Source organism: Neopsephotus bourkii, unplaced genomic scaffold (assembly GCF_033783945.1).
Source record: "Neopsephotus bourkii isolate Nb327-2 ecotype Australia unplaced genomic scaffold, CSIRO-AGI_Nbou_v1 NB_1373, whole genome shotgun sequence".
In the NCBI taxonomy this organism is placed as follows: Eukaryota; Metazoa; Chordata; class Aves; order Psittaciformes; family Psittacidae; genus Neopsephotus; species Neopsephotus bourkii.
Window position 1 is genome coordinate 5,788,198 of NW_026901852.1, and position 15,465 is coordinate 5,803,662.

At 37.7% G+C, this 15,465-nt stretch overlaps 1 protein-coding gene across 1 annotated transcript in view; it reads left to right on the top strand.

Annotated features, from left to right (window-relative positions):
* RBKS (ribokinase) overlaps positions 1 to 15,465 on the top strand; it is a 70,576-nt gene that overhangs the window by 10,606 nt on the left and 44,505 nt on the right. Inside the window, exons 2-3 of the mRNA XM_061367229.1 lie at positions 7,966 to 8,098; positions 13,386 to 13,449. Of these exons, the coding sequence (XP_061223213.1) occupies positions 7,966 to 8,098; positions 13,386 to 13,449 (197 nt within the window). The remainder of the gene's footprint in view (positions 1 to 7,965; positions 8,099 to 13,385; positions 13,450 to 15,465) is intronic.

Sequence of the window (15,465 nt, forward strand, 5' to 3'; positions counted from 1 at the left end):
ATAATTAGTTTGAATTTAGATAAAGTTGTTTTTGTTTTTAAATCAGCGAACCAAGGATATTTTCAAAGTGAAACCTTGTCTAGTGAAGATGCTGGAAATTTAACCGCGAAGTAGTCAGGCAGTTGGACTGCATGATGACTAGGTCCTTTCCAATGGAACTAGTCTATTCTAGTCTAGTCCAGACTAGTCTGGTCTATTCCATTCCATCCTATCCTCATACTAAGTTTAGGTATGTTGATGCCTTCATTATCTGTGATACGTTGAGTAAGTATCAGTAAAGTATTATTTGGGTTATACTTTGCATTTGTGACCCATATGGATTCTGTAGGAAGCACTGTAGTTGCCAACTTGATGAAAAGGGTACTTGTCAAAATTATTGTCCTGTGTGCTGTGTGCAAACTTTTAGAGCAACATATTACTGAAGAAATTTATTGATGTTTGGACTGGACTGTACTTTGTTTTGATGACACGTAGTGAGGACACTTCTGAGATTATCACTCTTAATCTTGCAGTTCATAAAGCACAGTATGCTTGTGTGAAAAATGCCGATAGTTAAGGGGGAGTGGGGTCCTTGTTTGTTTTTTACCTGGAAAAGACTGATGACCAGAATTGTGGAGGGGTCAGTAGGTGCCCTATTTTCTTCAGGATAGTAAAGCAGAAGCACAGATTACTTTGTTGATTTACCAGTATATAAAAAATAATGATGACATGAACAAGGACCCTGTAGCCTATCCACTCAACCATACTATTTCCACTTTGTTCATTGTTGCCTGATAAATTCTTTCTTTAAGAGGTAAAGATTAATCTTCATCGAACCCTAACTGTGCTATGATTCTATAGATGTCTCTTTGATCTCAGTCTGTCCTCGGGCATGTGAAGATCACTCTTTGCTTTGTTACAAAGGTTGCTTTATTTTGTGTTGGTTTTTCTGCTTTAGCCCTGGTACTGCATCATGATACAGTGTTCTGTTTGGCACAGGAACCATAGGCATCCTTCTTCAGTGCTGGGTGAGCACAGCATGTTTCAGCGACAGTCTGTTCTAATATTGCCATCAGATTGCCTGGAAAATAATTATGTAACTGCAGTTCCAAAAATAATGTAATTGAGAGACATCAATGAAGAACAACGTGGGAGGCAAATAAAGTTAGAGAGCAGCAATTCTGAAAATTTCCACAATCTTTCTTAAATACAAAGCAGATGTTTGGTAAGAGTGATGGAATGTTTGCTGAGACTTAAATATCTGAAGATAGATTCATATTTGTTTGTGTTTTTTTGATCTCTTTAGAGGTTCAAGTTTAGAATTAAACATTCCATAGATGATGAACTGTGCCCACCTTTTCCTAGAATTTAACTGCTGGTGATGTGAGGAAACGTTACAGGTTTGATTTTCCAGGAGAAAGCTTTTTACTTATGGCAATTTGTCAAATCAATAATTTCTTTGTGCTGAAGATTTCATCTTCCTACCATAATTTAGGAATTTTGATCTCTTGGTGATACTGTCATTTCACTAAGGTTCAGTGCAGTGAGCTGTCATAAATGCTTCAGGACATTCATTTCAATGCCTTCTTATTTCATCTTTTAATATCTAGGAGCATAAAATTTGTTTCCGTGCATAGGGTCAACAGAAACATTCACTCTTGAAGAGCTGTGGACATCTGTTCTCATTCTACATGTTACAGATTTCAGTCCTTTTAAATTGAGGTTGTGATTGCATATCTAAGAAGATATCGACTACTGTGGTGCTCCTACCTGTAGCCGTAGCAGTCCATTTAGTTTTCTCCCTTGTTGGAAATTTTCACCATTTGTTTCAATTCAGTTGTTTATCCATTCAGTAATGAGATGTACAAAACAGTTTGTCTTTTAAAATATGTATATATTTGTGTTTCATAAAATACATAGTTTTGCTGGTGGCAAAACTGATTGAAAAGATTCCTGCTGCTCTGCACCAATTCATCATTCACTTGTCTGTGATATGGTAACAAACTGTTTATCATGCAAGATCAAACAGGCTTAAAAAAACAACTCTGAATGGATGATGGCGTAAAGGTGCGCATCTCACTCTGTGCTTCAGCACTGTCCTGCGAAGGGACCACTCTTTAAGCATCAATTATTTTTCCTGGTACCAGTTTGGGTAGTGTTTTTACACAGTTCTTTACTGGAGGCTAGAGAGAGAGCCCAGCCAAGCAATAACCAATCATTTGAATTGGATGAAAAGTTAATTATTTTCTTTTTTAAAGAAAAATATGCCATGGTCAGAGATGTAGGAGGAAGAAAACAATAGAGAGTTTGTATGATTTCTAATTGTCTTGTAACAGTTTTTTTCAGTCACTAAAGATCTAAGAACCTAATACTGGATAGTCCCATACTTAAACCAAGCTGTAGTTAACTAAATTCCTGAGGTGGGCTCTTGATAAATCTTGGACATTTTCTACCTTCCAATAAGATGTTTTCATGAATTTTTAAAAGGGATGAAAGCATCAATGAGCCAAGGACATCAGATTTTGAAAAGAATTGTGGTCTTTTTGTCTCCGTGTTATGGATATTTTCTCATAGCACATGTTCAAATCGTTAGAAATAATGCTAGACAAAACAGACCAAGGCTAAACCAAAATATTGAGCCAGATTCAAAAGAGGTCTAAGATTTTTTGCACCGCAATATTGTACTAATATTCTTAGTTAGAGGCAAGAACCGTTCCCTCGTTTGTACTTATTCAGTTCTGAGAATCCTGAAAGCCCAGTAAATTGTACGTACTAGACAGTGGCTAGTGACACCTACTCCAATCTCACAGGGATTTTCCCCATTCTAGGAAATTCCCAAGAGGGCAGAAAGAGTCAGTTTTGTTCAGTGATTCAAACAGAGCAGAATCAAAGCTAAATTCTAGACCTTTACGTTATATTCCTTTTCCTTAAGACACTTTTAAATGTGGCATTTCCACTACCATTTTGATACCCCTGATTATCTTCACCCCTCTTCAGGAATAAAAACACAAGTCTGAGTGTTTCTCCTGATACCATATAAATGACAGTCACCTCAGATAGCCTGCAATTTCTCTTCTCCTCTCAGTTGCCCGATGAGAATATTGTTTTGTTGGGTTTCTTTTAAGAGAAAAACATTTATGTACTTGTCTATTTTCCTTTCTCATGCACATGTCATTTCTCAGGAACATACTGATACTTTATGCTTTTCTTCAATATGTTTAAGGGTATATTCGACTATTTCATTAAGCCTTAGTTACATGCTATTCAGTGTTTTCAACATACAAAGTAGTGTTAAGTCAAAGTTTCAACACGGGCTTAGAGCAGCATGGCTGCACTGATGTCTTCTCCTCAGTTCTGCAGTTCTGGTCTCCCTTGCTGCTGTGCACTAAGTTGGACCAATTTGGTGATCCAAATTAAAACTATACTATGAGCAAAAAAAAACAAACCACAGTTTGAATTAGGAAGCTCTGTGAGCAATAAAAGCAATGCAAGAGAAACAGCGCCAAAATGCTGCTGATGGGAGGGTAAGGGTTTATGTCAGCTTAAGATAATAAAAATACATCTTTATAGCACTTTCATGTGTTGAAAACAGTGAACAGACACTGGTTAGGTGTCAAGAATCTGAGGCAAACCATGACTAATTTCAGGATTAGTTTATGCAAATGCTGCAGGTATACATCTCTTCCTTTCCACTTCTTTCTTCTTCAGATTTTCTATCTCTGAATATGATCTAGTCACTGCTTAGGTGGGAACTTTTCAAGAAAACCCAGAATACCAGCAAGAGTGGCATTAATGACTCAGTAAGTTACACATACATTCACCTCTGATTCAGTGCTTCAACACAGTAGTAAAGGTTCTCTGTTCTATTTCTAATGCCATCCTTCCAAGGGTTGTCTGTCTAAAAATACGAATGCTACTCAGGAATCGCCTCTAAGGTAACTTGTGGCTCACGCTTACTGGAAGAGAGGGTTGAATTTGCTACAGTGGTGAAATTCTAATGTGTGTGCTTTTATTCATCCCAAACCTCTGAAACATAAGTTGCTGTAAGATTTTTCATTTCCCCTGAACAAATGTGGGCAGCATTGCTGTGTGCATTACATTTAGATATCGTGTTGTAAAAACTCAGTTGAAATTCTGAGTGATTCTATTCCTTCCTTTGTAAGTATTTCAGGGTGCTTCAGTCTGAACTTTCCTCTATAAGTATGACTCAGTAACATGGTGCACAATTTGCAAATCATTATATGGTAATTTTATTTCACATCAATAAGTGTTGGGGTTTTCAAGTTTCTGGTTGTTCATAAGACATAAGAGCCCAGTATACTTTGAGCCGTTTATTCTCTTAAGGCTGAGCAGAATTTATCCCATAAGCAAAGAGCAGTCTGTTTTGATAGCAACTTACATTAGGTTTAACAGGTCAGTGTTTTCAAATGACGTCAAAGTTGTAAATGGCTTTACAAAACATTCTTGTAACAGTTCTGAAAGCCTGTGTGACAGTTTTTCTAATTAACTTATTTAGCCTAGTTTTGGAGTAACATTAGCTGTTTCATCATTTTTAGGCTATTTTGAGTAGTATTTGTGGCACCATTAATAAGCCAAGAATTTATAGGGTTCCTTAATCATACAGATTACTCATCATTGCCTGCTCATAACAGAAGCCCGAAATGCTCATTAACATTCTCTGATGTGAATCAAAAGTTAGTAGAGTTGCACAATAAAATGACAAGAGAATAGCATTATATTAGCAAAAAATAAGAATTTGGAACACCGGTTGCAGAGAAAGTGAAGCTTCCAGGCTTATATGTATATCAATACTCTAATTTTGTTTAATATGGGAAATAAAAATAGGCTTCTGAAATGAAGAATTGGAGAATTGGTGTGAAAGGATTGGCAGTCGTGCCTGAAATGTAATAAGGTGAGGGTTTGTTTACAGTGAGCTACAGAGGCCTGCTGCCTGGTCTTGCCTAGTCTGTTAGCCTATTTTTAAAATTGGCTAATTATAAATCACTGTTCCAACTTGATCCTTTGCCCTTTGCCTTGTACCTTTCCATCAAAACAATAAAAAAGGTCATCTCCCCATCTTCAACAAGCTGTTTGATTCCCACAGGCAGTTGTTGTGCCATGCTGCTTGTAACATTGAAGCCCAGATTCTCATCTCACCAAGCCTGTTTTTTCACCAGTGCAATTATGATGCTTCCATTGGACCTGTGTGTTGATGCCAACATAACTGAGACAAGAGTTAAGTCATGGTCTGGTTACTGTTAAAACAAGAATATATATGGTTGAAAGTACTTCTTGAGAATGCGTATGAACTCAGCACAGCGCTATTAGCAGATGTCTGCTGGGATGTCGCAATTCTTAATTTTTGTCTAAAAATATATTAGCTTTTTGTGGAAACAAATTCTATTTAGAATAAGCTGTAATCTCTGAAAAGTACCCTAAGGAAGGAAAATGAATTGAGACTTGATATCATTTTCAGACTGCAGAATTTAAATGAGAAGGCAGCCTGAGCCAGTGAATTGAGCTGATCTCTATTTTTGATTTTGCTACTGGCTTCTTGGCTGACCCAAGGCACAAAAAGGCAAAATGATTTACCTAAATTTCATGCCCAAAAAGTAGGAATAATGTTTTTGTTCTGCTTTTTAAAGCGCAGTGAGATCTGTGGATGAAAGCAATTATACAAGAGCTGCTATTACTATTTCTTACCAAGCCTGGGTGAAACAACTACTCTTTACTGAATGTACATGATGTTGGAAGTGTGCATGGAGTACCCTGGCACTAGCTGAAGAGGAGCTGAGTTTTGTGGCCTTCATTCTCTGGTCCACAACCATCACTACTTTGTCTTCCAATGGCAAAAATAGCGATAAATTATAGATGTTACCATGAATAAACATTACTTATATACACTCATTACACCTTATTCCCTGAAACCTTACAGTTACTCACTGTTGTAAGCAACCTGCCAGATGCTGCTGTGGGTAGTTTTAACCTAGCAATCCTTTCCATGTATAAGGTACCTACAAGTATGCTTCTAAAATGCTGTTGTATTTTTATTTAAAATGGTTTAAGCATTTTTCAACAGAATGATCCTAGCTCTGCCTCTCTCGAAATAAAGTGAGTGCCATTAGGTGTATGTGTGAGCCTTCTGGGCTTTCTCTGTGGTTGCTCACATGAAATAAACCTGCTGGCTGGGCACCATACCCTCACACTGAAATCAGGGGTGCTCTGTTAGTGAGCATCCTTACTTAGAGACTGCATCCTCACCTGCATCTCTCCAGAAACTGTAACTACTGATGAAGCACAGACCCGTAACAACTCCTCCAAAGGAAAAATCTTAATTTCTGGAAGCTCAGGACTTGTTTGGGTTTGCTAGTTTAATTTTAGATTTTCTTGATTTCCTAATGATCCTAAGCCTTTGGTCCTAAGCCTTTGGACTGATGGGTGCTGAAATGGAAAATCAGTAGGGAAAATTGTTTTCGTTTTCCTGTGAGTAAATCAGGTTGTGCATTGTCATTAATTCAGAAGATTTTGTGAGCTCCAATATGCCTCAGAAGTTGCAGCATAAACTCAGAAAGTAATCTACACGTATTCTTCATATCCTTTACAAAGAGCACTCTGTAGTGATTTGCTAGTGCAGAAGCACATCACTTTTTTTCGGAGCTGGAGGGCTGGCAACTTTGAAGCTGTGGGAAGATTTTTGGGGTAAACTAACGTTATAAATTAACAAACAGATTGAAGTTAATCTCTTCCTCATTAGGGCACATTCCTCTCTGTTCTTTCAGATTCCCCTTCCACACTTTTCTTTCCTGCAGGCTTTTGGAAACCTGTCTGAACTGTCATTGACTGAACGGGTCACTAGTACATGACAGATAGGAATCCCCCCCTGCACACATGTTGTGAACTTGTTTGTAGCTTAAGAGATAGAAAGAATTACATTTTAAAACTTGGTGCCTGGAATGTATGGCTTGAGAAGGCAAAAATTTTGGTAACCCAACTGCAGTAAACACAGTTTTGTGTTACATATTTTAATGGAAGTGGCGAAAGTAAGCTAGCCTTTTGCATCCCTTAGTGACATGATTTAGTGCTGGTCTTGGCAGTGCTGGGGGAACAGTTGGACTTGATGATCTTGAGGGTCTTTTCCAACCTGGTTGATTCTGTGATTCAGAGAAATTCCTCCACATAGTCTCAGTGGTGTCTTTTCTCTTCCTTTCAACTTCTGCTGGAGATAGCAAAGCATCTGGTAGGGTTAACAGAATTACAGCTTTGTTTTCTTTTTTCCAAAATGGGAATTAAACCAGAACACACTCCTGATGGGTCTCCGCTTGTATTAGTGCATCTGATTCTGGGCACCCATCCCCAAAAGGATGTAAATGCAATTGGACTGCATTCAAGAAAAAAATATGCTGAGAAGTTGTAAAGCTTGATTTGTGAGAGAAAAACTTCACAAAGGGAAAAGTTACATACGTACAGTGCTCCTGAGTGACAGCAGAGGGGAGGAAGGTTTTGATACCAATCTACAGTTTGGAGGGGTGTGAACACCAACAGAGTGAAAAATTACTGAGGGTGGTTCAAGAAGGTATAATTAGATGTAATGAAATTAAATGAACAATATGTAAACTTGAACTGAATGTTACAGTAAAACATGAGCAGTGAGACTATAGATTTATTATTTATCTGTATTGAGTTAGCACTGGGGAATCCCAGGCAGGGATCAAGTGCTTCTTTTCCTGTAGAAACATGAAACATGAACAAAAGAAATGCAGTACCTCTCTTGAGTAATAAACAAGAAGCTTGACTGGGTGGCCTATAAGGAATAAACTTAAACTGGTGGGGTGTGGAGTAGAGACCCTAAAAGGTCTTTTGAGTCTTTTTTGGTCTTACTGGCTGGCTGTTGGACCATTCAGGATTATAAGAACGTAACTCTTATTTTGAAGATGCTTGTTATTTTCAGTCACTAATGCATGTAAATATTGCTTTAAATTGGAATAGCCTTACTACACGGTTGCCAAAAGCTGGAGAAACCGTCCTTGGACATAAGTTTTTCATTGGTTTTGGTGGGAAAGGAGCCAACCAGTGCGTCCAGTCTGCTCGACTTGGGGCCAAGACCTCACTGATCTGCAAGGTAAGCACCGACTTGCTCTTGGACTACAGCTGAACTAAATGTTTATGCAAATTCCAGTAAACCTTTAGGTGATTTACAGAAAAGTTTCTCGTGGTTTTGCGTTTTCTTTTTTGTTTTAATCCCTCTCTAATTCTCTTTTCTTTTCCTTACTTCAGCTATAAATTTAAGCATGGAGGAGGCTGTTCTTAAAAACACTGCCAGAACCAAAGACTAGTTGGCTAGAGATCTGGCAGAAATTGCATGTAAAGAAGGATTGCGAAACTTAAGATTGATGCACCATGGAAAAGAGAATGGGAGAGACATTGAGATGTTTGAAATTCTAGTAATCTTGGTTAGCCTCTCCTTTTTATGTTCACCACTGTTGCAAAGATCAGGGCTTCTTCTATGACATTCAAGTGCTAAGTGCTACAGTCAATCTGAAATTTACTTTGTAAGTGATTAAAAACCAGACACTGACATGCCAGTAACAACTTTGAGAAGCAGTGCAAAACTTTCTGCTTCAAGGGTTAAATCATTATCTCATTACTTGGGATTAGGATGAGATATTCACATCCAAATCCTAGCACCTTTGCATGCTATGGGATTTTTTTGCCCACTTTTCTGAAGCATCTAATACGCAGCCGTTCTAGCGGCTGGCTCACAGACCATGGGGCTGATTCAGGTTGGCAGATGCTATATTCTTACAGTGACTTTGTTTCATTTTTGTCATTAAACGTTATAAGTTTTGGGTGATCATTATCAAAGTTAAGATCAAATTTTCTCTCTCTGTCTCCCTATTGTCCATACTGTGCCAACTGTAAATGAAACTTCAAATTGACAGGGTATGCTTTGTTCTTGCCATAGCTGGGGAGGATGCTAAATTTGTTGGATCATTGTCTGTCAGGGATTTTTTGAGAAATACTGGAAACATCTCAAGCCTTTCTCACTGGTTTCCCAATCCAATCTTTAAGCTAAAGAATGATAGCTATAAGTCTAAATTACACCTGCAATAATTTCTGTCATTATCACTAGTTGTTCTACAGTGTATTTTGTGTATGTATATGTTGGCAATGTTTGTGCTTCTGTAATACTGTGTATATTTGATCATCTTTGCATTCAATAACAATCAGATTCAAGTACAAGATGAACTGGCAATGAATTCCCTGCTAACATTTCCTGCTAAATGTTAGCAGGGCTTTTTTTCCACTGAAAGTGTGAATTTTGTTTTATTTTTTAATGGTCTAGCCTTTGCTCAGTGCATACATGTTTCTGGAAACATTTGCATTCCTAATAAAATTTAGCAGTTACTATAATTTCTAATTACTTTCCAAAACCATATTTATGTTATTTCATTAAAACCCAGTCTTCTTTCTTTCATTCTGATGTGTATTTATTGGAGCAAGGAAATGGCAGAGATTGACTGTTAATATCCATATTTTGTATTTTTTTTAGATTTTAAAAGTCAATATTTACTCTCTGAATTAATTATGCGCTTGTAGCCTCCCAGAATAGTCTCATCCCATGGGAGTACAGTCTTATATCTGCAGAGGTCAATGGGACGTAGTATAAAGTTTCTTGCTGTGTAAACTAAGAAGAGTCAGGCAGTAATGAGCCATTACAATTAGATTATCTTTAACAAGTCATCATGAGTATTCAGTGGCTCTTAAAGCCAAATTTCCCGTCATACACACACAATGCTCAGTAGTATGCTTATGTTTTGATCATAATTCCCAACATTTATTTTCCAGTACAACAATTCCCTCTACGTTCTGAAGTTCACAGAATAAAATTGGTATTAATACTAGAGGGATATTGTGCTGGAGTGTGGCATCCTCTTACAAGGACTGTAATTTAGACTGAGGATATCCTCAGCAAGAGTAGCAGCAGACATCTCAGATCAAATGACAAGGCACTCTTCATACTTCCAAGCTTTAAAACACAAAACAGAGCCAGTGACTATCTGGTGAGAGTTTGAGAGAAGAGGGAGTTTTAGAATGACTTACAGTTCTGACTAGAGATGCCACAGAATGCTGTGAATTTTAATGTAAAATCAAGTACTGAGTTTGAGTAGTGGAAATGCAAACTGTGGTGTGCCTGGATGTCTCTGCAAGTGGCCGCTGTTACTCTGGGTTATCAGTATGCATCACAGTGTCAGTCTGAAACTCCCCTCCTCAATTTGCTCAGTACAGTAAAACAACATATTGATGGAAAACTTGCCACTTCAAAAAGACAGAGACAGTTCAGAGAAAAGTAATGGATTACTGTCTGGGAACTAAAGGAAGCGAGCAAATTAATTCATTGCTCGTTGCTCATGCACAATGCACAGTGGTCTTGAGAAATTTTGAAGTCCCAAACATTTTGGGGTTTTTTGGGGTCTTTTGGGGGGTTTTGTTTGTTTGTTTGGTGGCCATTACCAAAAAAATCAGTTAAGCATCCTGGATTAAGATGATGGAGGGATGTTGGTCTGAAAGGCATTGTGTGTACCAAAAAAAGTCCTGGTTTACTTCTGACAAACAATTTAGAATCCTCCTCACTGGACATAGATATCAGTAGCCTGACAGTGCACATACTAAATTCTACTTAAACACCAGCTGCATTTGATTCCTGCTTAGAAATAGGAAGAGCTGTATTACCATGCTATATAGTCTCCTCTTTTTAAATGATCTGTAAGCCAAATTTAAGTTCAAGTTCTGTAAGCACTTTATTGTAAGAATACTTTATTTTTTCACTTCATTGTAAGAACATAGCTGTATTCAGATGCAGCCCAGAATATGATGGATAACATCAATTGTTTTTTCCTTCTGTATTACTGTCTTATACTAGTTTTTAGTACTTGTTTAATTCCCTAATGGAGAAAAAAGAGCATATAGAACAGATTAAGCAAACAGTTGTTAAGAGGTACATGATTTTATTGCAATTAATTTTCAGGTACAGAGGAGTTTGATTCTCTCAGCTGCTAGAATTTTAGCTTCTGTGATGCCAGCCAGGTCCCTTAGCTCCACATGGAAAACATGATGGTGAGCAGGAAGAAAGCAGACTGAAAAATACTGATGTAATTCCACTTGTTCTAATATGCAAACTATGTGACCATAATGCTTGTACAAACAGTTTGTTGTTAAGGACTCAAGAAAGAAGAAATGCTATTTCAGCACATACAATGTTCTGTGGTCAACAGACCAAGACATTTATTTTTTCTGTTTATCCAATAGTCCATCTAGCAAGGACTGTGCAAAAGCAGAAAATATTTAAAACAATGTTACATAATTTGACATGGTCAGTAAATATGCCTTTAATCTAAAATGAGTCTGATGCCCAATACTCTCTCCTCCTTGGGGGTAAAGCCTGAATGGAAAGATAAGCCCTTCAAACGTGCTAGGATTAACTGGGTTAGATACTGATGAACTAACATGGGAAAAAGTTTCCAGAGGAAAAGGACCTCCATGGAGACCCCTTCAAGGGCTTCCCTCCAGCACTGCAGTGTCTTGCTGTGAGCAAAAGTACCACGGCTGATCTCAGTTGTTGTGACAGTTGAACAATAAGGGATGCCTGTCTGTCAGTTATATAGGACCCAGAACTGAAGGAAGGAAGTTTCAGTTGAGCTTTTGGAAAATTGTTATGAAATATTTTGTTGCTGAAATAACTGAGCCAATCCTAAGATTTGTTGTAGAAGCTCTGTAGCAGCAAGGCAGGGAGAAGGTGATACCATCAGGCGGAATGCATTCTGGTAGTACAGCTGTTAGGCTGCAGAGGTGAGCACAGCTCAGGTTGAAATCACAGATGGCTGCAGTCATCCAGCCTGAAGCAGTCAGAAGATGCAGCTTCTGACAACCCGCCCTGTCTGGCAAACTGGGAGTAGTCAGAGATACAGAAATACTCTAATGTGCTAACAATGAATAACACAGTGACCCACAGAAATGTTGTTGGTTGGAATTTATTTTCCATGTACTAGAGGAATGTTCTGTCTGCTTAGACTGTTTTGACTTAAATTGCTGTCCTCATCTGGTAAAAGATCAGGACCACCCCTAATAATACTTTAGCAAAATCCCTTATAGAGATTGTAGGAAATGAAAGCATGTTTCAAAACATGGTTGTGCAATAGGACACGTGGGGGAGGGTTATCCATCCATGGCACTTTAAATTATAGAATTCTGAATCTCAGGGTTTGATTGTTGTGATCAGTAGCTAGTGCTCAGGCCTTCTCTGAGCTTTCTAAAGTACTGAGCTCATGAATAGACTAATTTCTAATAGCAGGCAATAGGGACAGCTGCTCTGTGCTTCCAGTAACTCAAATATACCATTAGCTGTTTTATGAGAAGGTGGGTCATTAGTTAGGGCTTCCCATTTGCTGTTTAGACTGTGACCAGGATCTTGATTTAGCTTCTAATCTGAAAGACGTTTCCTCATGTAAAAATACTTCCTGTAGTACTGGTCAGCCTTTGATACCACTCAGATACAAAACTTAACCTTGGAACTGGGAGCACACACTGTGCATGCTGAAGACATAGACTAAAAGAAGTGAATTTGAAACTATGTTGGCTTTCTAAATATATTTTAAGTGTTATTTTGACATCAGGCAAGTTACACCATTTTTTTTCTCCACATACCTCATCTCCTTTGTTCAGCTTGTGTAATGTTACCCAAAAAAATTTGCTAGTCTGAATAACCAGCAAGCACAATTCAGTTCAGCTAAAAGGATTAGTGGAGCTGAAATTACAAACTCTTTAACTTGCTGTTAGAAAAACAATAGAGCATAGCTTGACTTCCCAACTCAACTTAATCTGCTGCTGCTGCATAAAGCAAACAAAATGTGTTGAATTTGTAAACAGTACATTTAGTGCTGAGAATTACAGAAATCATCGATGCCATATTTATCGTCCCTTTTTGTCCTATAAGGACCGTTTGATATTTTTCCAGGTAGAAAATTCAAAACATGAAATGCAACTAAAAAGGACATGGGAGTTACTATAAATGCTTTCAATTGGAAGCTGAACGATTCAGTACTCTTCCAGATTTTACAATCCCCAGAAAGCTTCAGTGCCAGGTGATATTAAGAGAATGAAACCTTAATATAGCAACATTGTTGTACAGGAGGGGAAACTGCAGAACACTATTCCTATTGGTTATTAATGCTATTAATACATTTTTAGTATTATTTATTGGGTTATTATTTGTTTGTTAATACAGCAAAGTGCTGCAAAAGAGAAAGTATTACATTCAGATTACACTAGAGGATTCTGTTGTGTAAAGATGATCTATCTATCCTCTCACCTTTCTGTAGAGAAAACCTATCCTTTTGTCTTTTGTATAGGTTGGGAAGGATTCCTTTGGCAATGATTATGTTGAAAATTTGAAGAAGAATGGTATTTCTACAGGTAAAATTTTATTTTAAAGAAACCTTATGTATACTTTTTAAGCTTTAAAAGCTGGCAGTGGAGGGTTTCTAATTTTATTGCCTTATTTGATGTTTTGCCATTCAGAACTATGAATAATTATTTTGACACAACTGGCAGGAATGAATGAATATGAGTGAGAATACGGGGACTTCTGAAATCAGCTGTACCACTAAATATAAAATACAGTGTTGTTACCTCTAAATCTCAGCTGATTACATCAGTGGAATTCACCTGAAGATATCTTGGAGAAATACAATTGTTTAGGCTGGCATTAATGATTGTAGTGCCTGTGAGAAATTGAAAACTCCAGTCTGATTATTCATTCTGAATTTCATGTTGGGAACAGAAGGATAGAGTGGAAATGCATTTGTCAACTCAGTGCATCTCACCTCTGTTCTGTGAAATGACACATGCAGTTGTTTTAGAGACTGCAACCGATGTTTGTTAACACATACACACAAAAATCAATGTTAAAGGCTTTCAGAGTAAAGGGAAAATTAAACATTCACAATATTCTAGATATCTTTGCATCTTTGTAAGCCTAATTCTTTCTCTTATGTAAATGTATTATTGTGTGCTGCTGGACTACATGATCACATTTTTGTCTGCATGACTCGTCTCCTTCAGGGTGGACAAGGATGGGCAGATGCAATCATTAAGTGGCAATTCAATATTCTGTTTATCTTTTCTGCTTAATGTTCAGCCACAGGCTTCATTTACTGCATTCAAATCCTGCTTTAAAGACAGAACTATCAGTATTTTGTGGGCTTTTTTATTAGGCTTATCAGTACAGCATCTAAATATTTCACCAGTGCGTATACAGGTTTATTCATTGTGTGTCTTTCAACTTACCCAAGAAACCAAGCAAGGATACCATAAAAATAATGTTTGTTAATGTACAGTCATAAATCTCTCCAAAGCATGCCTACCTCATGAATAAAGACTTTGATCATGTAAATAAAGCTATTATAATGCATAGCACTTAATGAAAATGTATATTCCACAAGGAACCTTAAATTTGATGTTTTCTGATTTAAGTGATTGCTTTTGCAAGTTTAACATAGATTTTTTAATAGTCTTTATAGCAACAAAAGAAAAAATCAGACAGGGAAGAAAAAACTAGACAGGGAAAAAAAAAATCAGAAATTCCATCATGTTGCACTTCCTTGATACCTAGATAGATCAAGTGAAAGGTTGGAAGTTTTAGGTCCAAGTTACCAATTTCTGCTGATTGAGTTAAAGATACCTCAGAATGTTGTTAGTAACCCCCATGTTGATCAGCCCTGCAGGAAGATAGGATATAGTGCTGGTGATGCTGGCCCAGGATCCCAGCTTGCATTCCAGGATTTGCAGGCAAGGGTGATTTAGTGTGCACAGACCTTTTTGCTTAGTACTGTCTTACTTCAGTCACTGTCTTTCCATCTCAGTTTCATTCTTGTCTAGCCTATCCCTGTTGTTATACATAAAGATACCGGCTACTGGATAAAAATCCTTGCTGTAATACCAGTTCTGCCAAATTTCGTATCCTGGATCCCTGTCGTATGTTTTCTTTGCATCACTTTTCTGTTTCCTAATGTATCATCTTACCCCTTTTCTTTCCAATTTCAAGCCATTTCTCAATTTTCTTTTCCCAGTCTTCTTGTCTTCCACAGTTTCCACAACAATCGGCTACCAGTGCTGCTCAGACCATTTAGACCTTTACTGATGTAAACTGGGCAGCTTGCAGCTCATGCTGCTTATTTCCTTCAGGAAGAGCACTGAGAGCACAGAAGACACAAGTTTTCAATGCTAGTGTGCAGACTTAACTCATGGTGAAGAGAAGCAAAGAAAGTTCTGCTCTGAGCCCTGTAACTCTGAGCTAGATAAGGGTACCTCCAGGGCAAGTACCTGGAATACTTTAGCAAACCTGAATGAGCATGATGTTATGTGTTTTTTCAGCCTTGTTCAAATTTGAGCAGATTTCTAAATTGCCTGCAAAAGGCACATCTGAAGAAA